Below are 27,700 nucleotides of genomic sequence, written 5' to 3'. Positions count from 1 at the left end.
ATAGTAAAATAGGAATGTTTTAAGAACAAACGCCTGGTCCAAAATGTTGTTTACGTTCCCTTTTTTTTTTGGCCTTGTACAGTAAATGATTTGTCTCCTGCCATATTGGCACTTAATTTTTTTTTATTTACAGTCAAACTAAAAATTATTCAGACACCAGATTTTATATTTTTTACTAGTGGGTCCAGGACACTTTAGTTCATTTATGTAAGCGAGGATAGCAAAATAAATAAACTTTGACATATTATACCCAATAATTCGTCATACAGTGGACTACCAGTAAAACTGATACAAATTTGAAACCAAAAAATATTCAGACTTTTTGACCTGACCATGGACCCTTTTTACACCACAGACTGGACAAAATTAAGCATTGCTTGGTAATTGGTCAACAAAGTATTGATAGTTGTGTAAATATTGTCATACTAACAGTTTGACAATAAACATTTTAGGCTGATTGCAATCCATTACATACCTTTCTATCAGTTATCTGACATTATCAAGATGAATTTGTTCTGACACAGTTTAACTCAAGTTCTTGTCATATTTTATTAGAATTTTCTAAACTATAGTAAATAAACTGTAATAATGTACGAGATGTTGAAGGTGTCTGAATAAATTTTGGTTTGACAAGTCCTGTTTTTCCAGGTTTTGGTTTTGGTTTTCTATTGACATGCTCTCTACAGTCCTCATTTGCATTGCTTTGTCCATTCTCTGTAGATCTCAACAATTAGTTATTATGTACAATGCTTGTACGCTATTGGTCAAACTACTTTTCAGTCATTACCTTTGGCAAATATGGAGACAATCGGAAAACAGAGCCAAATCCCAGACATTTTAGGCAGTTTAGAAATCCCCGTCAGGACATGTCTGGGAAAAGAGGACAAATGGTAACTACTTTCACTGTTAAAAGTCTTTTTATACCAACAAATATGCTAATTTCCTAACACCAAAATCAACAGGAGTTTTTAATTCATCTTCTCTTTAGGATGAAAAGACTAGTATACAGTATATGTTTCTTAAACAAGACTGCACTGCAAACCATTATGTATAACAACAAATAGTCATTACCTTTCAGGCATTATTCCTTTGACACAAGATGAATATTAGTAAATTCACATTGTTTTGTTTGTAAATTTGCTTCATCCACTGTTGCAAGCCATTCATTTGGCCTACTTCAAAATGTAGCCTTATTCTCTCACACTGCACTTTAAAGTTTCTGTTAAAATGAGTGTACTTGAACACAATGAAATAAACATTACAGTGTCAGATGGCAAGTTACTGCAGGTAATTCCTCTCTTTATAACATCCCTCCGTTTCTCTCTCTTCTCTCTTCCACATACCTTATTTCCAAACATTGGCATGAGACTATACAGCTTAGACTTACATAATACATTAGGTCTACAACCACCTCGTGTCTGTTAATGGCACTGTAATCAACACTAACTGTCTTTACATTGTTGTTTTTGCAGCTCTAGGTAACTCCCAAAGCAAATCCTAACGGTATTTTCTCTCTGTACATCGTTCGTGTTGAAGCATGTCAAAAAGTAACTGTCGGAGAGAAAATACCCGAGGGCTGACTGGATTCGGGGAGGCTGCGTTTCCTCAATATGGCGCCAGGTGGCAGACCTACTGATTTAATAACTGCACTTTTTTGCTAACGTTTCCTAATTCAAACACGTGCTTATATTCGCCTTCGCCCTCGACATCTATCCAAACGGCCCTTTATGACTTAGTGGCATATAAAACTACGTAAAGCAAACTTTGTTTTCCTTGCCAAGAGATGCCAAACTTTTAAACTAATGCATATGGAACAAGACTGAAGCTAGTTGTAAAACACTGAAGTTGTCACAACACCAATATCTCAGCATCTATTGCTCTGTATTTTATAATAGTTTTACTGTTTAAATTTGGTTGAAAAGCTAATAGAATACCTAATGGCAGATTTCATTGTGACAACACACCCTACTAGATAGCACACGTACATCTGCAAGATGTCTGTTAAAGATCTCTTGATCTGGAAAGCATCTGCTGTGTACAAACATCTGGCAGACGTCTGTGAGATGTCAGTTTTACATGTATTCTGATTCATAAACATCTTAAAGACATCTAATAGACATCTATTTGACATCTGTTTGGAAATGTCCAATAGACGTATTGCAGATGAGCAAACTACGTCTTTCAGATGTCTTGCAGATGTAAATGCAAATGTCAAATAGACATCTCTAAGATGTATGTGTGCTATCAGGGATGCATGTTGTCACAAAAGGTCATGGTGTGTTCAATAAACTTTATTTTTTCTTGTGGGCATCGATAGAGATTTAAGATTAATGTTTTTAAAGAAGCCTCTTCTGTTCTCTAAGCCTGTATTTATTTGATCCAAAGTACAGCAAAAACAATACAATTCTGAAATATTTTTACTATTTAAAATAACTTTGTTCTATTTTAATATGCACTACTCGCAATAAGTTAGGGATATTGTTTTTTACATGAGTGCCTTTCCTATTTGCTCTGAATTTTAATGAAATAAGTAAAAGTTCCCTTTGATATTACTAATAATGTTTGAGAAGAAACACCATTTTCATTCGTTTAATATTTATTACCCCAAAAATTTAGACAATAACGAGGATAGCCCCAAATAACAAAAATTGCCAATGTCAGTAGTGGGTGTTTCCACCATTTGCCGCAATGACAGCTTGACAGCGACGTCTCATGCTCCTCACTAGCCTCATGATGTTGTTCTGAGGCAATGCGTTCCACTCTTCCACAAGTGCTAAACACAGTTCTACCAGGTCACGTGGGGGTGGGGTACGATCATGCAGTCTCTGCTTCAACTGGTCCCAGACGTGCTCTATGGGGTTCAGGTCAGGGGACATTGATGGCCATACCATATGAGGCACTCCAACTTCCTGAAGTCAAGCTGTGACAATTCTGCCACGATGTGGTGGAGCATTACCATCCATGAACAGAAAGTTGGGGGTGTGCTGGCGGAATTGGGAGATGATGATGGTTTCTATGATGTCTCTGAGGTAAGAACGTGCAGTGACTGAGCCATCTACAATAACCAAATCTGTTTTGCGCTGACTGGTGATGCCTGCCCAGACTGTTGCACCTCCTCCACCAAAGGAAACCCTGGGGACCATGTTGACCTCAGTGTATCACTCACCTCGCCTTTCTGTGCAAGGTGACCCGACACTCATCAGTGAACAGGACAGTAGACCACTGCTGCATTGTCCAGGTCACATGGTCTTGTGCCCACTGCAAACGTTCACGGCGGTGTCTTGGTGTCAGTGGAGGCACCTGCAACGGTCGTCTGGCATTCAAGCCAAAGCGGTGGAGTCGGTTGCGAATGGTTTGTCTGGAAACCCTAGTACCCCTCACATCTCGTAAACGGGCCTGCAGCTGTGTGGCAGTTGCATAACGATGTCTGAGTGCATAGGTCCTTAGGTACTGGTCATCGTTGCAGTCTGTCACTCGTGGGGCTCCACTTCTGGGTCTGTCATGAACTCTGCCAGTAGTTCTGTGTCTTGATGCAAGTCTGCTGATGACACTTTGAGACACACCAAGTTCACGAGCAACATCTGACTGCCTGCCTCCGATCCAAAGGCGCCCCATGGCCAGGTGGCGCTGCTCGTCTGTTAAGTGACGTCGTGTGTTCATGGCTGTTTGAATGATCAACTTGGAATGACTTACTGACAATACCAGCTTTTTATACCCACAGAATGTTGAAATTGATGCCACATTGAAAAGGGTTGTCTTTTGGTTTTGGCCCCAATATAAGGGACACCTGTGCACAATGAGACCATTACATGGAAAACACAAAATGAGGTGTGTCTATCACCCCAATACAATTGCCTCCCTATCCCAAAAATGTCTGAAGTGAAACAAACACCGTATGTGTGTATGTATGTGTATGTCTCTCACTATATCCCTAACTTATTGTGAGTAGTGTATTTTAAAATGTGGTTTCAAAGCATTTATAGCATCATTACTCCTGTCACATGATCCTTCAGAAATCATTCTAATATTCTGATTTGCTGCTCAAAAACAGTTATTATTATGTTGTTGAAAACAGCTAAGTATATTTTTTTTGTTTACATTTTTTGATGAAAAGAAAGTTCAGAAGAACAGCATTTATCTGACATAGATATCTTTTGTAACATTATAAATGTCTTTATCATTACTTTTGATCAATTTAAACCATTCTTGCTAAATAAAAGAATAATAAAAGTAAAAGTGCCTCAAAGCTTTTGAATTTCAGAAAATGTTGATCTTTGGGTATATTTCTATTCATCAAAGAATCCTGGGGGGAAAAAAGTACTCAACTGTTTTAAATATTAATGATAATTATAAACAATAAAAATATTTCTTGAACAGCAAATCAGCATATTAGAATGATTTGTGAAGGATCATGTGACACTGAAGACTGGAGAAATTATGCTGAACATTTAGATTTGATCACAGGAATAAATTAGATTTGAAAATATATTTAAATAGAAAACAGTTACTTTGGATCAAATAAGTGTAGGCTTGGTGAGCAGAAGAGACTTTAAAAAACATCTTACTGTTGGTAGTGTACTTCCAAAAGTAAATACAGAATGAGAATCATTCATAACTTGTGACGTCTAGTCAATAAAAAGCCTTTTGTTTGTCCTGGTCTCTGGCACCAGCAATTTCTGTGTTTTAATGTTATATTTGCCATTTTTGCTTCAAAAACATGACTAAATCTACCATTACTGTATGTAGCATCTGTAAATATGTCATTTGAATTCAAATAAACACATAGTTGCATATGAGTCCCTCAGTTGTCCACAGTCACTTTACATACAGTCATTTGTGGAAAGGGTTTAAATAAATTTAAAAAACTGCTGAAAAACCAAAGAATATGTGGGACCTAAAGGATTTTTCTGAAGAACAGTGGGCAGTTTAACTGTTCATGACAAACAAGAGACTCTTGAACAACTATCACCAAAGAAAAAACAGCTGTGGATCATTTAGGTAACAAAAGTATTAAAAATCAAGTGTATGTAAACTTTTGAACAGGATTATTTTTTATAAATTCAACTATTATTTTCTCTTTTGGACTATATGTAAACATCCCTCTTATTTTGGTAAAATAATCAACATTTTGCAGATTCTGCCAGATATATATCAACTTTTGACCTCAACTGTAAGTAGAGACCAACCAGTCATTTTTAAAATTCCAGCAAAGGCCTTACTGTTTTGCATTCCCTTATAGTTGTCAAGTTGTCAATATTTTCAGCATTTTTGTCATTTTGACTTTATAACTGCAAGCTATAATGATCCTTATAATGAAATTGAACACTGTTTTGTATGTGTTTATGTTTAGGAGAAAATTTGCCCTCATAAGGTAAAAGAAAATTGCATCACATTTTCACGTGGCAAATATTACTTGCTAACAATCAAGACAAAAAAGCATTCCAGGAAGTTCAACAGATAATTAAAAAGAAAATATAGCATCATGCGAACTTTACATTTCACAAATCACAGGTGTAACAAGCCAAGCAGGAACGTACAACTGACATAACAAAAAGACAGTATGAGAGAGCATGTGTGTGTGATGACTACTACCATATTTCAATAGTAACAAACATTCCTCACTAATACACTCTAGAATGTGGATCTGTGAGAAGAGTTTTTCCAAGCTACCTTTTCAGACCGCAAAATCGATTCTGGTCGACAGGTGTGACGCACACTAAAGTCATGTCACACAAATACTGTGACAGTAATGCATGTTGGTCACAACTCCACCCAGCTGTGGAAAAAACCCATAGCTTTAGTAAAAGTCACTACCAGTCATTCTTACGGCTTAGAAGTGAATGAAGCAAAGCCGGCTCTGAGCGAGAAGAGAAGAAGAGAAATGGGGGAAGGGATGGGGTGATTGTCAGAGAAATGGTCGTAGGCCGTCGATCAGGTTCAGCTTGAATGTACCGACTCTTGCCCTCCTGCCAGCTCTACTTGCACAGCCACCAACGTCTCTGTCTTTGAGACCCATGTTTGAAACGTATAAGATGCATGGTACTTCCGTCTTGTGGCTGAACTGATTTGCCCTGCTTGCATGAGGCTTGTACAATGGAAACACAAAATGCATTCTTACTTATAGACACCTAGAATGTTTAAAATTGTGGTAATTTCTCAGATTAATTCAGATTTTTTGTGAGGTAAGGATGGAGAGCCTGATTAAAAAAAGAAAAAAACTTAAGCCTAATGTTCTGCCACAACCACTCCAACAGCCCAAACAGCATACCTGTCATTCTGCACACCTACACACTCCTTCTTTCACTCAAAGTCTTTCTCTTTCTCATTTGTGCTACCATCTCTTCATCTTTCCGCCTGTTTGCTCTTTTTACCTCAGCCTGTTTTTCATTTATATATTGTTCTCTCCTTCCATTATCTGGGTCATTTACAGCTAATGCACATGATTGAGGAAAAATAAAATTTTTAGTAAATTTTGGTTTTCATATCATGGAAGCACTCTGTTGGCCAAATTAGAAGGACAGCGTGAATATTTTGGAAAATATACAGTGTGTACTGCTACTTAGCAAAATCAGCTTACGCACTTTCCCAAAGAACCTTTCAGTGAACATTTTTTTTTAAATAACCATTATAAAAAAATTTGCAGTATAAAGAACTTTTTTTTTTTCATTGGATGTTCAAGGTTCTTCATAGAACCATCGATGCCAATAAAGAACCTTTATTTTTAAAAGTGTAAGCAAAACTGCAAAACAGCAGCTGTGGTCTTCAGAAACTTGCATGCTGGCATGAAACCGTTGGAACTGAGTACTTTCCTAACTGTTTGATTAGCATCAGGATGAACTGCTGTTTTGTGTACACTTGTTTAGTTTAACTGTCATTATCAATTGCCTCATAAATAAGGTGTGAAATGCCGAGGGGATCAGGTCTCAGAAGTTTCACTGTAATATTGTGTAAAGTTTTATTTTCAGGGGCTAAGAGGAACAAAGAGTGCGCAGTTGAGTTACAAGGAAACTATCATCATCCCATCACTGTCTGTTCCCATATCTAATGCTTAGTCTAATGAACAATAAGCAGTATCTACACTAAACAAAAAAATAAGTGACCATTGGTCATTTGAGCTCTTTCGACCATATTTAAATGCCCAAGACATGCTCTTAAGGTGTCAGAGGAAAAACCCAAGGAAGATACTACTTAGTCTTTCAGGTTTTTTTACATGACGTAATGGGCAACATTAACTGTATACAATCGGTGTAAGATTTCGTTTTAGTTCGTTTTTCCCTCAAATCTTGTCTCGTAGACTATTACCTCTACATTCGCTGCCACCTTGAAGCGGAATTGTTCAGGGGAGGGGGGGGGGGGGGGGGGACAGAGAGAGAAAACCGGTTGGACAGGTAAGGCGTAGAGGCCGGACTGGGTCGGGTTTGTTGTCACCGTTATATTCAGACGCATGCGCACTGTTACCTGTTTCCTCATGAAATGTGTACCTGCGCTCTTATCAGCCACTGAAATTCGTTTTGTACTCCGTCGGTTGAGCAGTTTGGACTATTTACCTGGCACAAACATCACCTCCCACCGGGACAAAGACACCTTGGCTGTGTCTTAACCTACCGGACTGAGTGAATTTGCCGAAGAAGACTTAGTGAACTCAGAGTAGCGGAAGACGGCGGAAGGTGTAAGCAGAAGCGGGTAAATGTAGTGGGAAACTCCACGGAAACCTGTACAGGTAGCCTACAAAAACTTTGGAGTCAAGAGGTGTGCGAACAGAGCGAAGAACTCGGGTTGGCTTTTACTCCAATTGAAGACACCATCCTAGAAGGACTTTACACTTAGTTTGTATTGTAAAGCAGTTTTTTTTTCCAAAAGTTAAAAAGCCTGCCGTTTAATTTTGAGAGATAGCGGTGAAGGACCTCGGGAATAGACCATGCCACGAGCTTTCCTAGTGAAGAAAACGGGAAATTCACCCGGCAAGAGAAACTGGAGCGATCTGCCAGATCATGAACGCGGTGACATTTATATTCCAGGTGAGACGATACAAAAGTAAACACTTTTTAGCACACAATCCGGATAACGGTACGGATGCATCGAATGGCACTAACACAACAGCAATTCCCAGAACGTCATGCGGTGTTTAAGTAACAGCACTTTGTAATTTAATAGCTTATTTTGTGCATTTTGTTTTTAAATAGTTTTTTTTGTTAAATGTGTGTTTTGCGTAACTTTTTTAAAAGTAGCCTGCACTATATTATAAGTACATACAAAACCTAAATTTACATTTTTTTGTGAGGGATTGAACTAAACAAATCTTATAAAATGCGTTTGTGTGTAAGAGGGCCGTTATTGCTCCTTTAGTTGACCTTCAGACCCAACTGTCTTCCTTATAACATGAAACTCATTGCAACACAGTACGGTGCCAATGGCCCACACAAAACATTTATAGTCGTCTGAATTTAAAGCACCATATAAGCTGTTTTTCTCGAGGTAAAGGAAATATTTCAACTGAAACCTGCTGTCTAGATTAGACTTATCACTGTAATTACTTTTATATAATATATTTGGTCATATTTATTTAGCTTCTTCGTATTACAAGCTTACAAGTTACTGATGCTTCATTTTAACTATTTGTGGAGGTAAACAAATCTGGTATCATATTACTGCGGGTCAGCTAACGGAGTAGACACAAGTGATCATTATGAGCCCCTTCTTCAATCTCTACACGGATTATCATGTTACATCCGTAATGAGATATTCTGATATATTAGTGTCTTTTAAATATTTACGTTTAATAGTTAAAGACGAAATGTGTGTTGTAGTAATGTGACATTTTAAAACAATGCGTTCAGATGTTTTCTGTGTTTGTCACCCTGCGTTTTTTGTGTGAAAGTTTAATCTATTTGCATAACAGCCCATTCATAAACTGAACCAACCTGAAACAGAGACATTTGTATCATTGATTCATGCAGGTATGTCAGGAGGTTGTTGTACCTGTTTTTTTCGTTGCCATAACGATTACTGTATAGGCTAAAGCGGTATTAATCGGTGATTAAACTCGGTGTATTCTCCCTACAGCAATAATGATAGGCTATGAAAAAGTATAATTTGTCTAGGCTAATCTTTCTTTCTTTCTTTCTTTCTTTCTAACTAATCAATGCAGCATCCGTTTTAACGCACTGTGGTCCTTTAGTTTGTCGTCCGTGATATGGGTTTGAGTTAATGTTTACAGCGGTAAAGGAAATAACGGGCTTCGCCGCGCTGTCTCCCTTTTCCCGCTACACCCTTAGCAAACACACATACACACACACAGTGAGTGTACCTTTCACCTCACTTTTCGATATCAGCTAAACAAACCCGGAGCACAGGCATTGTTATATATTTATCGACGTCGCCTACCCGTTTATGACTCTTGTTTTAACCCATTCATTCACTTAGTTTCGTTGTTTTTTAATCGTTTTATTCTACTTCGCCTTCCACCTGACACTAAAACAAACGGTCATAAGGATGAAACTGTCTTTTAAACACACACACACACACACACACACACACACACACACACACACACACACACACACACACACACACACACAAAAAACAATACTATTAATACATTGCTTGAATGAGTGATAAACCTGTTTAGGTTTAGGCCTACTCTAGACTTTATATTCAGTAATGAGTTAAAATCAGTCATAAGGGTCAATTGTTTAAAACTGAGATTTATAAATCATCTGAAAGATAAATAAATAAGCTTTTCATTGATGTATGGTTTGTTAGGATAAGACAATTTGGCTGAGATACAACTATTTGAAAATCTTGAATCTGGGGGTTAAAAAAATCTAAATATTGAGAAAACCGTCTTTAAATTTGTCCAAATTAAGTTCTTAGGAGTTAATATTACTAATCAGAAATTAAGTTTGGAAATATTTATTGTAGGAAATTTACTAAACATCTTCATGGAACATGATCTTACTTAATATGCTAATGATTTTTGGCATAAAAGAAAAATCAATCATTTTGACCCATACAAAGTATTTTTGGCTGTTGCTACAAATATACAAATATAACTGTGCTACTTATGGTTTTGTGGTCCACAAAAAGCCTATGTTTTTTATGCATGTAATTATTATTATTATTATTTTTTTTACTCAATCAAAAAATAAAAAATATTTATTAAATCTTAATAATATGTATTATATCCTAAAGTCAAATCTATTTGTAATATGTACTATGGACCACAAAACCAGTCATAAGGGTCAGTTTTATGAAATTTAGATTTTTGCATCATATGTAAGATTAATAAATAAGCTTTCCATTGATGTATGATTTGTTAGAATAGGACAATTTGGCTGAGATGCAACTATTTGAAAATCTAGAATCTGAGGGTGGGAAAAATCTAAATATTGAGAAAATCGGCTTCAAAGTTGTCCAGATGAAGTTCTTAGCAATGCATATTACAAATCAAAAATTAAGTTTTGATATATTTACTAAATATCTTCATGGAACACGGTCTTTACTTAATATCCTAATGATTTTTGGCATAAAATCGATCATTTTAACCAATATAATAATGTTGGCTATTGCTACAAATATACCCGTGCGACTTATGACTGGTGTTCACATTTAAGATCAAACCGTTCGGTTGTCGTTCATCTTCATGTTATTGTTTGTGGTGTGACTGTCTGTGAAGGGAGGGGTTGGCAAACATAAGTGCAAAGGCAAAAAGAAACAATCACTACTATGTACTGCCTTTTACATGTAGGTTATGTTAAAGAAAAAAAAATTAATAAAATAAAATGCAGTAAATAACTTTCAAACTTTATAAACAGCTTTGTTTCATAAATCATAGCTTACAGACATTCTGCTCATTCCAACACTGAAAGTACCAAGCTGTCATTTGGTTTCTTCATGACTAGTAACTAACTAGCTCTACAAGTCTAAACTTGGATTATATGGTGGTTATGAAATATAGATTGTTGCATGTTACCGTTAGGCACTGCACACATCAGATATTTGCATTATAATTTGCAACCCAGTCGATTGTGCCACACCAGAATCAACAGATTCATTGTTCAGGCTACTAGTATTAGTGTTTTTGATCATCTGGAATCTCCATGCAACCAATGTTTTTTCTCTCCCCCTGTGACCTAATAATCTCTTCAGTAGATGTGTAGGCAATGATCGAACAACCTCTCAGGAAAGAACATGATAGTTTACCGGCAAACATTTGCAGATTATCCATCTGATGTATTGTGTTGCATGGAGGTTTGTATAAAGGGAGCTCGAGCCTGTGCCTCTAGCTCAGCTGGTCTGACTGGTAAAGCAGTAACAGGAGTGGTTTGACTTCAGCCCGGCACAATACGCTCACACACTCATGCGCACCAGCCAACCCACCCACTCACACTCGCATTCTCACACACCTGGCCCAGAGGCACAACTGTCCCCCTTAGCCTCAAGAGCCGCATACACACCCAGTTTCTGATTGTCTAGCAATCACATCCTTCATCTTCAGCTATGTAGGATGTAATCCACACTTGTTCGCAAAGTCGAGATGTTGTGCTAGAAAGATTTGTCATCATTCGTCTTTAAACAATATGCAAAGCAAACATTGTGGCGACACAATGAACGATGCTTTCTGCTGTGCTTCTAAAACGTGGTTTTCCATTTTTTCCAGTCTCCATGTCTCCCGTTGCTCTTCGAGAGGAGACGGAAGCAAGTCCGGCAGAGGTGGCGCTGTGCTTATCCACCCGCAAGGACCACAGCATGTACTCGTACAACCAAATGTACACCAATGACCCCGGTGCGGTGGTTCCTGCTGCTGAGCTCCCATCATGCACCGCTCTGGGCCAGAGTCCAGAGACGGAGCACATCAGAAGCACACACGACAATACGTATGTGCGCACTAAAATAAAGGTGAGGCTTCTGGAAAATGTTTACTTTTACTATGTTTATCTAAGATCTAGTTACGGAGGCAATAAGCTCATATTGAGCCGCCATTGTGCCACTGTTGGACATAATTGATTTGCGAATTGCTTATGCTCATATCGCTTTACTAGTCTGAATGTTTACACTACCGCTAATTTCGTCTTTATATTTCCCTCTTTGTTTGTTATCTCGCTGCAGGTAACCACAGGTGAGCTTCCCAAAGAGGTTCCACCTATTGTTCCTAGTCTAACTGCAAGTCCACCTGCTTCTATAGCAACACCTTGCTCCCCTCCTGCAGCTAAGTCGCCTTCGGTGCAGTCGAGCGGTGCCACTTATATTTGCCAGGTGTGTCAGAAAGTTTTCCAGTTCCAGCGCATGCTAAACAGACACCTGAAATGTCACAGCGAGCAGAAGAGACACTTGTGCGACTTTTGCGGGAAGGGATTTAATGACACCTTCGATCTCAAGAGACACGTCCGCACACACACAGGTAAGAGCTTCATCTGTTTGCTGTGAAACGGAAGTAGCCACACATGATTGGTTGCTGATTGGATTGTGAGATTTGGATGTTGTGGAGGGGCAGGATTTGAGAGTTTTAACTGGAAGATCTAGTTAAGACACTTTGGTTTATTAGGTAAAAAAAAAAAAAGAAAAAAAAGTATATATACACTACCAGTCAAAAGTTTTTGAACAGTAAGATTTTAAATGTTTTTTTAAAGAAGTCACTTCTACTCATCAAGCATGCATTTTTTTTAATGCAAAGTACAGTACAATTCTGAAATATTTTTACTATTTAAAAGAACTGTTGTCTATTTGAATATATTTTAAAATGTAATTTATTTCTCTGCTTGAAATTTTCCACATAATTACTCCAGTCGTCAGTGTCACATGATCCTTCAGAAATCATTCTTATATGCTGATTTGCTGTTCAAGAAATATTTATTATTATTATCAGTATTTAAAACAGTTGAGTAGATTTTTTTCATGATTCTTTGATGAATAGAAGCATCCAAAGATCAGCATTTATCTGAAATAAAAATATATTTTTTAGCATTATACCCTATACCATTCAAAAGCTTGTTTTATTTATATATATATATATTATTTTATTTTATTTATTTATTTTTTATTTTTTTTTGAGAAAGATTTATTTAGCAAGGATGCTTTAAATGGATCAAAAGATGATGATAAAGACATTTAGAATGTTACAAAAGATTTCTATTTCAGTTCTTCTTAACTTTCTTTTCATTAAAGAAACCTGAAAAAAAATCTACTTAGCTGTTTTCAACATATTAATAATAAATATTTTCAAGCAGCAAATCAGAAGATTACAATGATTTCTGAAGGATCATGTGACTGGAGTAATGATCCTACAAATTCAGCTTTGAAATCAGGAATAAATGACCTTTTAAAATATATTCACATAACAGTTTTTTACAAAACAGTTATTTTAAATAGTAAAAATATTTAATGTTTTCAGTGTACATAAATGCAGGCTTGGTGAGCAGAAGAGAAAAAAAAAACATTAAAAACTTTAATGTTCAAAAACTTTTGACTGTAGTCTGTATAGATAGCTAGATAGATAAATAGATAAAGTTCAAAAAGGTTTAAAATAATTAAGATTTGTAAATGCTTTTGATTTAAAAATACAGTAGAAACAGTAATACTGTGAAATATTATTGCAATTTATTTGTTTCTATCTGAATATATTTAAAAATGGTCATTATTCAAGTCTTCAGTGTTACATGATTCTTCAGAAATCATTCCAATATGCTGATTTGGTGCAATTATTATTTATTCATTCTTTATTATTGGTACTCAATTAATGATAATAGTTTTTATCGTTGTCTATATTTTTGAACAATTAAATATGTGCTCGCTGAATATTTTCTTTTTTTTTATTTAGCCCAAACTTTTGAATAGTAGTATATCACAGTTTCAACAAAAAATAAATCAGGACAAAAACTGTTCCCAACATTGATAGCCAGAAGAAATGTTTCTTGAGCAACAAACCAGCATGTAATTTCCTTCTCAGTTAGATTTTTTTGAATTAGAATAAATGAGTGGTATGCAAAAACAATTTTTTAAAACAAAAATATTCTTTTGTTCCTCCTGTAGGCGTCCGTCCGTACAAATGCAACCTCTGCGAGAAGGCCTTCACTCAGCGCTGCTCTCTGGAGTCCCACATGAAGAAGATTCACGGCGTCATGCAGCAGTACGCTTACAAGGAGCGCCGCAGCAAGCTGTACGTCTGTGAAGAGTGCGGCCATACGGCTTCAACCCAGGATGCATTGCTGCGCCACCTCCACCTTGAACATCCAACCAGTCACCTCCTGCGGTCCAAGGGGGCACGTAGACACTCACCAATGCTGAATGCCACCAGAGATGACACCTCCCAACCTGGTTCCCCTCTTTCTCATAATAGCGATGACACTGTAGAGTCAGGAGGGATGTAGAGAAAGAGAATTTTCTGAAAAAAATATTTTTATATGAATAAAGGGATGTGATTAATGTGCATGAGGGAGTTTAAAAAAGGGAAAGTGAAGTACGCTGAGATTCAGTTTACACTTTTGCTGTAGAATCAGGCGGTACTTTTCCCTGTGAGACACTCAAAAGCAGACAACTACGTCTACAGCATAAATATGCACTACTTGAGTTTACATAATAATATTATTATTATTAAAATAGATGAGATGAAACACAACTCAGGAGAAATACACGGATGAATGTGACATTTAATAGTTGCTTTTGTACTGTGTGGGACAAAGATTTTATGTAGCAATGTTTCAACATTAAAATAATACTTTTGTGAACTATGCGGCAGCTGATAGTTGCATATCAGCAGAGTCTGAATGTTTGAAAAAGGGATTTCGAAAGAAAATTAATTTTGTGTTGCTGATCAACTACTGTATGTAATATATACTTGCATAAATTTATCATAAAAGATTTATATTTATCCTGGTGTAGTTTTTATATTTCCCTGGGTATGTTTTTGCTAGTTTTTATATGTCTACTTTCACATGTAACAGCCTTTCTGTAACACTTGTGTTTTTTGGGATGCATTGTTTTTTGTACTTTTTATATTCAAAAAGCATTATAAATGTGATAACGTTTTAATTTCATGTCACTGTTAAGTAAATTAAGTAGGCTCTGTGGCAATCTATAACAACACACCTCCACAATAAATGTGTTTTGTTAATGGTTTAAAAAGAAGTGTGACTCATTCTCTTCGTATTATTTTAGAAACAAGCAACATATTATCAGAAAGCCAACTACTTACCTAGAACTTATTTATTGATGTTTAAAGTACTTTCAATGCATGGTTGCAACTGCAAACAGTTATGGATAGAGATAAGAACAATAAAGCATTTTAGAATTTACATGCAAGAGCAAATGAATAAGAGACAGTAGGAGAGAAAGAGATTCAGTGGGTGGATGTTGGCGGATTCCAGATCCTTGTTTGGTCTTGTTCGTGGAATTCAGTGGCTGTTTCATTGTGGGGCCATCGGGCATTAACGGCTCAAAGGTGCCTATCCCTTTAGAACCGTTATTTTTTCAACAGCACCAAAACATACAGTACCACCCTTTCAAACTGTAACTGTACAAGAATTTCTAGTTTTAAAACAGAAGTTGAAGTGAAATAGGAAATGTACTTGTTGCACCGAATCAAAGTCAGGTAAATTAACTAGTTGCAAAACATTCTGAACATCATTCAACCATGTTGTGTGTGTTTAGTCCAAACAATTATCATACAGAGCATGTGCTGTTTTAACATTTTGAGCTTTACAAACATGCATGCACCATCAACCCTTGGAGTGGCGCTACTCGTGTATCATCGAACGGAAATGACGTAATTACAACGCGTTCGAAAGCACAGGCGGGGAAACGGTGGGCAGCTAAAGGTAAATAAACCCCAAAATCTCGCAGACAACGTATTAATACTAATAATTTGCATGCATTTTAAAAGATGATCGCTGTAAAATCTGACAGAGTCTGTAATCCGAATTTTAGCACATCGATTGCAAGCAATTAACTAACGTTAAACGTGCAAATGCTCATTTAGTTTTCAAATGCACATAACGTTACATGCATATTTATTTATATAGTATGTGTCTACTCTTGTTTACTGAGGTTATGTCAGTTGCATTAGCCTACAAATATTTAAGCATCTTGAATATATTATACTTTATAGGATGTGAATTGCATTTTCGATGCAAATATGCCGACGGATCAGGTGTGTTTGGGTCGGAAGCGTCCGGTGCCTTCTTGCCCAAACCCTCTATTCCTGGAGTGGTTAACAGAGTTGCGTGACAGTGCCAAAGAGAAAGGTTTAAAAACGCAGTATGTGTACCAGAAGGTGAGCGATTGTGTTTGAGTTTCGAATGTTGCATTTAACTGACGGTTAAACACGTACATGTGACCCTGGACCACGAAACCAGTTATAAGGGTAATGTTTTTGAATAAATAAGCTTTCCATTGATGTATGGTTTGTTAGGATAGGACAATATTTGGTCGAGATACAACTCTTTGAACATCTGTAATCTGAGGGTGCAAATTAATCAAAATACTGAGAAATTCGCCTTTAAAGTTGTCCAAATGAAGTTCTTAGCCATGCATATTACTAATCAAAAATTAAGTTTTGCTATATTTACGGTGGGAAATTTACTAAATATCTTTATGGAACATGATCTTTACTTAACCCTCTGGTGCTCTTCGGTCACTTCTGACCGAAAAATTTTCTGTTTTGAATTTTTAAAAATCACTGCTTAATCGGAATGACATGAAACTCGGTGACTTTTATGCCATTTGGAATGTCAACACAAAAAAAAATTGAGGGCATGATTCAAGCAGGCTAAGTGGTCGTAAAAAAAATAGTCACACTTGTGCTCTTCGGTCTAAAATGACCGACCATAGGAAATGAATGGGAAATCGACAAAAATACAAATATTCAGAGAATTTTTGTGTGTACAATCTACAAATCCTCCACAATGCTGAAAAAAAGTACACAGCAGTGAAGGGGTGACACTCTAAAACACACCCATTCATAAACACACCCATTCACACACACACGCACACACACACACACACATTAATATACACACCTCTATTCGGTCACTTTTGACCAAAACATTTTCGGTTTAGAATTTTTCAAAAAATCACAGCTTCAACAGAACAGTACCAAATTCATTGACTTTTATGGCATTTGGAATGTGAACACACATAAAAAATTAGGGCACGATTAAAAAAAACTAATAATAAAATAAAAACTTGTGCTCTTCGGTCTAAAATGACCGACCATTGGAAATGAATGGGAAATTGACAAAAATACAAATATTCAGAGAATTTTTGTGTGTACAATCTACAAATCCTCCACAATGCTGAAAAAAGTACACAGCAATGAAGGGGTGACACTCTAAAACACACCCATTCACAGACAGACACACACACACACACACACACACACACACACACACACACACACACACACACACACACACACACACACACTAATATACTCACCTCTATTCGGTCACTTTTGACCAAAACGGTTTTGAATTTTTTTTAAAAATCACAGCTTCATGAGAACACTACCAAATTCAGTGACTTTTATGGACACACATAAAAAATGAGGGCACGATTCCAAAAAAAAAAGAAAACTTGTGCTCTTTGGTCAAAAATGACCGACATCAGGAAATGAATGGGAAATCGACAAAAATACAAAAATGTACAGAATTTTTCTGTCTCTTTCTGACACATCCACACACACATGCACAAATGAACTGAAACACAGCAAATTGAGAAGATGTAAAATAAAATAAAAATATATGTATAAAAAAATTACATATCCAGAGTGCAAAAGACACACACTCTCTTGCATATACAAAAAATTAACACTTCAAATCATATTTATAACAAAAAACTACCCCAAACTGGATAATAAATAGTCTTTGAGATTGTTTAAATGTATGTTCAACTATTCCACCTAATAAAAATGCTGAATCAATTGTCTAAAAACAACTAGGCAATTCACAAGCTGCTTTGTAGCTTACTATACAGGCATCAAGTTACACCTGCCATTACAGATGTTTTTCTCGTTTTTTACCAACAGATGGCGCTAATCTGCCTTCAAAAATTAGTGTTGAATGGCTGAGTCTCTATTTCAACCTGAAATACTGCATTCATTAAAAAAAATTTAAAAAAAAAATTAAATTAAAATTTTTTATTATTCTCAATGGCAAAAAATGGATATTAATTACAGCATAAATATTCATTATTACCACCAAACCCTCTCAAAATTCAAAAGAAAAAAGAAAAAATATTATTAAACAAAAATGAATTGGAATGGTTTTACTGAAAAAATTACAGGATGCGTTACAGGTGTCCGGTCACTTCTGACCGCGAAGAGCACACGTGTGACTGCTAAACGAAGAGCACCAGAGGGTTAAAGGAGTAGTTCACTTTCAGAACAAAAATGTACAGATAATGTACTCACCCCCTTGTCATCCAAGATGTTCATGTCTTTCTTTCTTCAGTCATAAAGAAATTATGTTTTTTGAGGAAAACATTTCAGGATTTCTCTCCATATAATGGACTTCTATGGTGCCCCGAGTTTGAACTTCCAAAATGCAGCTTCAAATGGCTCTAAACGATCCCAGCCGAGGAAAGAAGGGTCTTATCTAGCGAAACAATCGGTTAATTTCTGAAAATATTTACAATTGATATACTTTTTAATCTCTACACAGAGTACACACAGAGCTAGACAAGACGAGCATTTGAGATTAAAAAGTATATAAATTGTAATTTTTTTTTTTTTTTTAGAAAATGACCGATCATTTTGCTAGATAAGGCCCCTCTTTCCTCGGCTGGGATCGTTTAGAGCCATTTGAAGCAGCATTTTGGAAATTTAAACTCAGGGGCACCATAGAAGTCCATTATATGGAGAGAAATCCTGAAATGTTTTCCTCAAAAAACATAATTTCCTTACGACTGAAGAAAGAAAGACGTGACAAGGGGGTGAGTACATTATCTGTAAATTTTTGTTCTGAAAGTGAACTACTCCTTTAATATCCTAATGATTTTTGACAAAAAAGAAAAATTGTATGTCTTGTTGGCTATTGCTACAAATGCACTCGTGCTACTTATGACTGGTTTTGTGGTCCAGGGTCGCAAATAAACCCATTAGTAACTCAACTATGCTTTTTCACAGGCTATAAGCTCTTTGAAAAAATACCCTCTGCCGTTGAAAAACGGAAAAGAGGCGAAGATCCTGCAGAACTTCGGTGACGGGATCTGCAAGATTTTGGACGAGCGACTGCAGAAGCATTATCGGGAAAACGGTGAGGGACTTGTGTAGTGCACAGACGTTGAATTTCCCTGAAATGTTTAGAGTATCCACTGTTGTTTAATCTGTTGGTGTCATGTTTACAGTCTTCTGTTTTGTTCCTGAAAGGTTCTGATGCTCCAATCCACTTGGCTACTACTACTTCCCATAGGAGCAACATGGCTTCCTCTAAACAGATGGAAAAACCTCAGAAGGAACCTTCAGGAAACTTGAGTGGACATACGGTTGGTTTAAAGGGAGAGTTCACCCAAAAATAAAAATTCTGTCATTAATTACTTACTCTCATGTCGTTCCAAACCCGTAAGAATTTTGTTTAACTTCCGAACACAAATTAGGATATTAAAGAGCTCTCTGACCCTCCATAGACAGCATGGGTCATATCATGGTCAAGGCACAGAAACAGTAGGGCGTTGTTAAAATAGTTCATGTGACATCAGTGAATCAATCGTAATTTTAGAAACTATGAGAATACTTTTTGTGTGTAAACAAAAACAAAAATAATGACTTAATTCAACAATTCTTCTCCTCTGTGTCACCCTAGCCCTAGGGCAATTTTGGAGGAAAGCACGCTCATGCATTGTGATACTCTCCAAAATGGTGCTAGGGTGACGCAGAGGATAACTATTATTGAATACATTTTTTATTTATTTATTTACTGTTATACTTTTTTTTTTGCACACAAAACGTGTTCTTGTAGCTTCATAAAATTACGGTTGAACCACGGCTGTCACATGGACTATTTTGTGGATCCAGTGTTCTTGATACCTTTCTGGACCTTGAACGTGGTATGACCCTTGCTGTCTATGGAGGGTCAGAGAGCTCTTAGATTTCATTAAAAATATCTTAATTTGTGTTCCGAAGATGAACAAAAGTCTTGTGGGTTCGGAACAGCATGAGGGTGAGTAATTAATGACAGAATTTTCATTTTTGGGTGAACTAACCCTTTAAAAAAAGGTTGCAATTACTTGTTCAGGTTAATACTAGAAAACTAATGACTCGTTTTGCAGAAGCAAACACAAAAAGAAGCAAGAAAGGAGAAGGGAACTAAAAAAAAGAGAGAGTATGTGCCACAGAAGAGGTCTGGAGGCTACGCTGTACTGCTCACTTTGTATAGACACACACAGGTAAAACAAGCACATCTTAGTTTACATTATTTTACACTATTTTTCAAAACAAAGGCTGCTAAAAAAGTGCTCAAAAAGTATATTTTTTCTAGATGCCTGGCAGCAAAGGCTTCATGTTTAGGAATGAACTACAAACTGAGGCACAACCTTTGTCTGAGAAGTCCTTCACAGTGGTAAGGCAAACACTCTTCCACATAAAACTTGCTGAATTTGTCACTTACGTCACGATTTGGTTACTTAATATGCTTGGCCATATTGGTTATACTGGGATGTAAACAACAGCACAGTTTGCATGGTTAATGTACTACTGAATACATTGTTCTGCTCATTTATGATTTGGAAAAAGCATGTGGGAGCTGCTAAATCATATAAAGAAGGACTTAGTAGGCAGAAAAGGGCGCAATATTTTGACGAACCAAAGTTAATCTGTGGCAAAGATATGTACAAGCAGTATTAATAAAGATATTAGCCTTATATTTCAAGAACAAACACAAATGTTGTCAAGATTCTTGCCCTGGAAATTCTGGTTTAGTTTGGCCAACCCAGACAGTTTTTTGCACTCTTCTCTTTGATTTGTAATAACTTTTGGCAGTCTGTAGTACTCCAAATGTTTTTCCTGGTCTGACCGGTTAGTACAGCCCAAAACATGACAATAATTGACCATTTTCAGCAGCAATAATCAACGAAATATGCAAGTTTTGTTCGGTTCAGTGACATTGTTTACCTTCAGCGCTGCCAATATGGCCGATTGATGATATGTCATGAAAACACTCTATAACCACTGCTTGTACCCTAAGTATGTTGTTTTCCCCCTATACATAGCCTGATCTTGGTAGTAAATACACTGCATGGTCCTCAGTGAGCACACTCATTCAAAAAGATTTTGTCGTGAAGACGCATAATCCTGCCAGGTGAGATTTAAACAACAATCACAGCCCCAGTTTTATGTTTTTTAGCATAAGCTCAGTTGTTCTTCATCTGTCTCTTTTCATGTTTTATTTCAGGTATTCATTGACTGATCAGGGTCTAGCGCTAGCCAAAAAGCTGAATTATGAAGAGACGGGGATGACTAAAGAACAGGTGGAGAGAGTGAGTGAAGAGGAGGACTCTCGGGATGCACCAGATGTTGTAGACCTGACTTTAGAGGAACAGGATGATGAGGAGGATCAGGAAGAGAAAGAGAGTTGGTGGGTAGAAGCAGGTTGGCTTTTGCATAAGAGCAAAGATGTGTCTAAAATGTTTAGCGTGTGTGAGCGACATATTAACCGTTTAAACTTTCATCTGCTTATAGGTCTAGCAAGTCTTCAGAAAGGCCAGCCACAGCTCTTTCTGTAAACCAGGCCGGAGTTCACATCTCTGAATCAGTTCCCACAGGAAAATCTCAGACCTTAGAGACGGGGAGAACAGCAATGGGTTGGCATCTGCCACCTGGCTCTTATGACATTGTGTTGTGTGTCGACTTTATCGAAACAACAGGGTGAGAGAGTTTCTCTAATGCATCATGGTTTATAAAACACAAAGTAGCTTGGAGAATTATATTACAATTGTATTTTGAACTCAACAGGGGAAGCAGTGGTCGCAAACAAGAATTGGTTAAGGAATTGCAAAGGAATGGTGTGACTTTTGACATCAGGAAACTGAATGTGGGTGACTTTCTGTGGGTGGCACGTGAGAAAATGACACCTGTTCCTGGTAAGTCAACTAGCAAGTTTTCAATTGTTCTACTGAGGTGCTGGACTAGTTACTAACCAGCAGATGGCAGTGTTGGTCTTAGAAGAAAAAATGACAATAACAGTTTACTAGGTCAACAGTTTACTAAGTTATTTTTTATGAAGTTGTTCTCAACCTTTGGGACTTCAAAACCTCTCATTTGTCCCAGAAAATATTGGAAGGCTATCTATCATATGATGTTAATATTGGAATATTATAAATATTGTATCTTTATTTTCATTTATTTATAAGTTTAGATGTTGAATGCAAAATGATGCCAGTGTATCATATACACTACCATTCAAAAGTTTTTGAACAGTAAGGTTTTTAATGTTTTTTAAAGAATTCTCTTCTGCTCACCAAGCCTGCATTGTTTGATCCAAAATACAGCAAAAGCAATAATATTGTGAAATATTTTTACTATTTAAAATAACTGTTTTGTAATTTATTCCTGTGATCAAAGCTACATTTTCAACATCATTACTCCAGTCCTTAGTGTCACATGATCCTTCAGAAATCATTGTAATATGCTGATTTGCTGTTCAAGGAAAAAAAAAATTATTATTATTATTTGAATCAAAAGATAGAGTAGATCCATAGGTCAGTATTCATCTGAAATAATAATATTTATCTGAAATATACACTATACCATTCAAATTATTTTTTTTAATAGAAATTAATACTTTAATTTAGCAAGGATGCTTTAAATTGATCAAAAGTGATGATAAGAAATGTATAATTTCAAAAGATTTCCGTTTCAGATAAATTATGTTGTTCTTTTGAACTTTCTATTCATAAAAGAAACAAAAAATTCTACTCGGCTGTTTTTACTGTTTCTTGAACCTCAAATCAGAATGATTTCTGAAGGATCATGTGACACTGAAGACTAAAGTAATGATTTGTGAAATTCAGCTTAAAATCATAGGAATAAATTACATTTTAAAATATATTCAAACAGAAAACAGTTATTTTAAATAGTAAAAATATTTCTTTTTTTCTGTACTTTGGATCAAATAAATGCAGGCTTGGTGAGCAGAAGAGACTTCTTTAAAAAACTTTTGACTGGTAGTGTGTCTTCATTGGAACAAATTGGGTTTTTGTGATGTTTTTATCAGCTGTTTTGGCTCTCATTCTGATGGCACCCATACACTGCAGTAGGGCTGCACGATATTGGGGAAAAATGACTTTGCAATATATATTTTTTCTTGCGATATATATTGCGATGTGTACAAATTAATTTATGTTCATCAGGTTGTTTTGAACTGCTTAAAAATCAAATAATAATTCAAGAATAATTGGGGTAATTTTGTAAGCATTTTCAAAGAATAAAAAAATGTAAAAGTACAGTATAATCAAAACCCTGAAATAAAATACTTTTTAAAGCTTATTTTGGGTAGTTTCATAAACAGTTTGACTCACCTTATTCACTGTCAATTCAGGCAAATCAAGGCTCTAATATGAAATTAATAATGAATGTTGCTTTTACCCTGATGAAAGGGAAATCAGCTTCTTCCTTTCACGAAAAACATTAAAAGCTTAGCCAAGACGGAGGAACAGCTGATCATAGCTGTTACAGGGATAACATTTTTTAGCAGCAGAGCTACTGCAAGCAATTTTTAGTTTTGGAAATCCATTTATCTTTGTTTATTTATCTTTGCTGAAACTTCCGCGTCTTTAGGAGAGCGCGGGTCATGGTTGCTTAGCAACGGCAGACGCCACTCTGCCACTCAAGTTACAGAGCGCTTTGGAAAGAAGGAGAAATGGCGCGCCTAGCGTTTTCCACGCGTTTTTAGGCGCGACATGTGAACGGTCCCTTAAATTCGTAGTGTTTCCGCGAGTTGTGGCAACAACTGACAGGCACTCCCGAAAAAGCACCTGTTTTTGGTCAGCAGCATCCTTTTTGTATCCAAAATACTTCCATATGACCGACGTTGCATTTCTTTTTGCGACCAAATCTTCCATTTCGGCGCTTTTCTCCCGTCCCGCGCTCATTTCGCCATGCAGTGAAGCAACTTGTGCATTGTAGTTGTTAATTACTTTATTTTAGACAAATATAGATCCGTGAATAGAAAGTTTAGAAATATAGAAAATACATTTTTAAATCAGACACATAATTATTTTTTCTCTGCATCGTGACTGCCACAATCGTGCATGCGTACATCACGATGACGATGCTGAAACGATCTATCGTGCAGCCCTACACTGCAGACGATTCATTAGTGAGCAAGTGATGTAATGGTAAATGTCTCTAAATCTGTTCCAATGAAGAAACAAACTCATTTACATCTCTGATGACCTGAGAGTGGTTACATTTTCAGCAAATTTTCATTTGTGGTTGAACTATTCTTTTAAATAATTGTAAGACTTATTGAGGCTCCCTAGTTGACAGATTTAATCCAATAAATTTATGAGATTATAAAGTTTGTACATGTATAAATTCCAAAAAACAATTGTGTCCTCCTTCAGGACAGCTGCGTCCACCTGTGGGAAAAGAACTGGTGCTTGATTACATAATCGAGAGGAAGAGGATGGATGATCTGTGTGGAAGCATCATAGATGGACGCTTCAGAGAGCAGAAGGTTTGAGCCATGAACAAAAAATATTTTCTCTTTTCTCTATAACCTGCTGTTTTATCTGCTTTCAAGATAGAATACAAATATGTGTGTCTTTTATTTGTGATTCATCATTTTCCTGTTAAAATTTTTTCTGTTGCATTCTAATGCTTAGTTTCGACTGAAGAGGTGTGGTCTGCGTAAGCCCATTTATCTAGTGGAGGAGTGCGGATCAGCGGCGGCTCATCTCAGTTTACCTGAGAGTACATTACAACAGGCTATAGTCAATACGCAGGTATACAACAGGCCATACAGACCGTCATGCAGTAGTGGATGACGAAGATGATGTGATTGTATAAATGTGTAATTCGCAGGTGGTTGATGGCTTCTTTGTGAAGCGTGTACAGGATGTGAAAGAGTCTGCTGCTTACCTCACCATCATGACCAGATACCTCCAGAAACTCTACCAGGTGTGTTTCAAAGCCAAATCAATGCAGCATGTGTGGATCACTTCTTTAGATATATCCATTTAGTCTCTTTTTCATCCACAGAATTGCACATTATTCTGTCGCTCCAGAGAACTGGAGGGTGATGCAGAAGATGAGAGCGAGCAAACGGCAAACCTCTCCTGTTCTCTCATGGCCTTCACAGAATTTAACTACGGCGCTATTAAGAACAAGGTAATGTGCTAATTTGATATGACGTGATGATGTGTAAAAAAAAAATATATAGGTGATCTTTGACAAAACTATATTGTACAATATGAAGTGAAACGAGAAGCTTAAAATAAGACTCTTAAAGAATTAAATATTTTTTGTATTTTTTTAGATGCTGCTTAGATGACAGGAAAAGTATAGAAATTAATGCTTTTATTTAGCAAGGGTGCTTTAAATTATTCAAAAGTGATGATAAAGACATTTATAATGCTACGAAAGATTTCTGTTTCAGATAAATGCCGTTCTTCTGAACTTTCTGTTTATCAAAGAAACCTGAAAAAATTCTACTCGGCTGTTTTCAACATAATAATAATAGTAAATGTTTTCTGAGCAGCAAATCAGAATATTAGAATGATTTCTGAAGGACCTTTTGACTGGAGTAATGATGCAAAAAAATACAGCTTTGGAATAAATTGCATTTTAAAATATATTCAAATAGAAAGCAGTTATTTTAAATAATAAAAATATTTCAAAATTGTACTGTTTTTGCTGTACTTTGGATCAAGTAAATGCAGGCTTGGTGAGCAGAAGAGACTTACTGTTCAAAAACTTTTGACTGGTAGGTAGTGTATATTGTGCATTCATCTGAGAAAGTGTATTTCAGTGTTTTTTTCCTTCATAAATCCTACTATTACTTCTAATCAAGGTCTCTGATTCGTACAAACAGTGCCAGACGGTGCGGGAAGTATTTGCACGACAGCTTATGCAGATCAGTGGAGTCTCTGGTGATAAAGCAGCCGCTGTTCTTGAGCACTACAGCACAGTCAGCAGGTGTGACTCACTCTCCACTATTGCAGAAACACTCACTCATTAAAACTAATTTACATTCCACTATCACAGACACTCACTCATTAAATTACCGTCCTGCTATCGCAGACACGCACTCATTTATATTCTTCTATCACAGTCTTTTACTCATGATATGAAATTAAAATAATTGTATTCCAAAACAATAGCTTAGTAACACCATGGATTGATAACATGTCAAGGTCATGTCATTTTACCTATTGGTTCACCTAATTGCTTTTTTTTATCATTTATTATTTCTCTAGTTTATTGCAAGCATATGATCAGTGCTCCAATGAAACAGAAAAAGAGAAGCTTCTTTCATCCATCAAATATGGAAAACTCAAAAGGTTTGTTTTATTTGTACTAATTGTAAATATACTAGTTATCTGTCTGTCTGTCTGTCTACAGTTAAGGTCAAAAGTTTACATACACCTTGCAGAATCTGCAAAATGTTAATTATTTGATCAAAATAAGGCATCATACCAAAATGCATGTTATTTATTTTATTTAGTACTGACCTGAATAAGATATTTCACATAGAAGATGTTTACATATAGTCCACAAGAGAAAATAATAGTTGTGTGTAAAAGTAGTGTAAAAATGACCCCGTTCAAGTTTACATACACTTGATTCTTAATACTGTGTTGTTATCTGAATGATCCACAGCTGTGTTTTTTTTGTTTTTTTAGAGATAGTTGTTCATGAGTCCCTTGTTTGTCCTAAACAGTTAAACTGCCCGCTGTTCTTCATATAAATCCTTTAGGTCCCATAGATTCTGTGGTTTTTCAGCATTTTGTGTGATTTTGAGATCCGTCTTTTCACACTAAGGACAACCAAGGGACTCATATGCAACTATTACAGAAGGTTCAAATGCTCACTGATGCTCCAGAAATAAATACAATGCATTAAGAGCCGAGGGGTGAAAACTGTTTAAAATTATGAATCAATAAATAAAAGTGACAGTAAAGATGTACATTTACTTTAAATAAATGCTGAGCTCTTAACTTTATATTTATCCAAGAATCCTTAAAAAAATGATTACGGTTTCCACAAAATAATATAAGCAATGTTTCTTGAGCACCAAATTGCATATTAAAATGGTTTAAATGTTACACTGAAAACTGGAGTAATGATGCTGAAAATTCTGCTTTACATCACAGGAATAAAGAAAAATGTTGTCATATTGTAATTTCACAATATGACAAACAAATGCAGCCTTGTTGAGCTATATATTTATTTATTTACTTCAAATGATGTATTACCATAAATTCTGTTTATTTCTTATTAGTTTATTTTTTTTAATTGCAGGAATCTTGGACCGGCATTGAGTCGCACTATCTATCAGCTTTACTGTACACATGGACCTTTATCATAGGCTTTCACCTTATTACAAACACAAATGTGTGGTGTACTTCAGTTTAATCATTGTATTTTCTGTACATTTGTTGACCCTCAAATAATGTCTAAATTAATAAAGATAAATTACAGTTTCTCTAACTTGCTGTCTGTATGTTTCTCTCACCCCTCTGGAGTATTGCAGTTCAATTCCATGCTTCA

General features: G+C 36.2%; 2 protein-coding genes across 2 annotated transcripts; both read left to right on the top strand.

Moving 5' to 3' along the window:
- The first annotated feature begins 7,478 nt into the window (after positions 1 to 7,478).
- On the top strand, positions 7,479 to 15,123 carry ovol1a (ovo-like zinc finger 1a). The gene is made up of 4 exons (XM_073837497.1): positions 7,479 to 8,018; positions 11,660 to 11,898; positions 12,109 to 12,400; positions 14,029 to 15,123. Exons 1-4 carry the CDS (start codon positions 7,919 to 7,921, stop codon positions 14,364 to 14,366), a joined length of 969 nt encoding a protein of 322 aa, XP_073693598.1. The 5' UTR covers positions 7,479 to 7,918; the 3' UTR covers positions 14,367 to 15,123.
- A 646-nt stretch (positions 15,124 to 15,769) lies between these two features.
- mus81 (MUS81 structure-specific endonuclease subunit) lies at positions 15,770 to 27,631 on the top strand. Its single transcript, XM_073837282.1, has 17 exons — positions 15,770 to 15,812; positions 16,103 to 16,267; positions 19,118 to 19,247; positions 19,361 to 19,476; positions 20,260 to 20,376; positions 20,469 to 20,549; positions 21,199 to 21,287; positions 21,381 to 21,563; positions 21,668 to 21,853; positions 21,941 to 22,068; positions 24,553 to 24,665; positions 24,814 to 24,933; positions 25,013 to 25,108; positions 25,190 to 25,318; positions 26,022 to 26,125; positions 26,407 to 26,490; positions 27,452 to 27,631. Exons 2-17 carry the CDS (start codon positions 16,130 to 16,132, stop codon positions 27,516 to 27,518), a joined length of 1,881 nt encoding a protein of 626 aa, XP_073693383.1. The 5' UTR covers positions 15,770 to 15,812; positions 16,103 to 16,129; the 3' UTR covers positions 27,519 to 27,631.
- Positions 27,632 to 27,700: the final 69 nt, after the last annotated feature.

Source organism: Garra rufa, chromosome 3, assembly GCF_049309525.1.
Source record: "Garra rufa chromosome 3, GarRuf1.0, whole genome shotgun sequence".
Classification (NCBI taxonomy): Eukaryota; Metazoa; Chordata; class Actinopteri; order Cypriniformes; family Cyprinidae; genus Garra; species Garra rufa.
The sequence above is the reverse complement of the archived record's forward strand: the minus strand, read 5'-3'. Positions and strand labels throughout refer to the sequence as shown.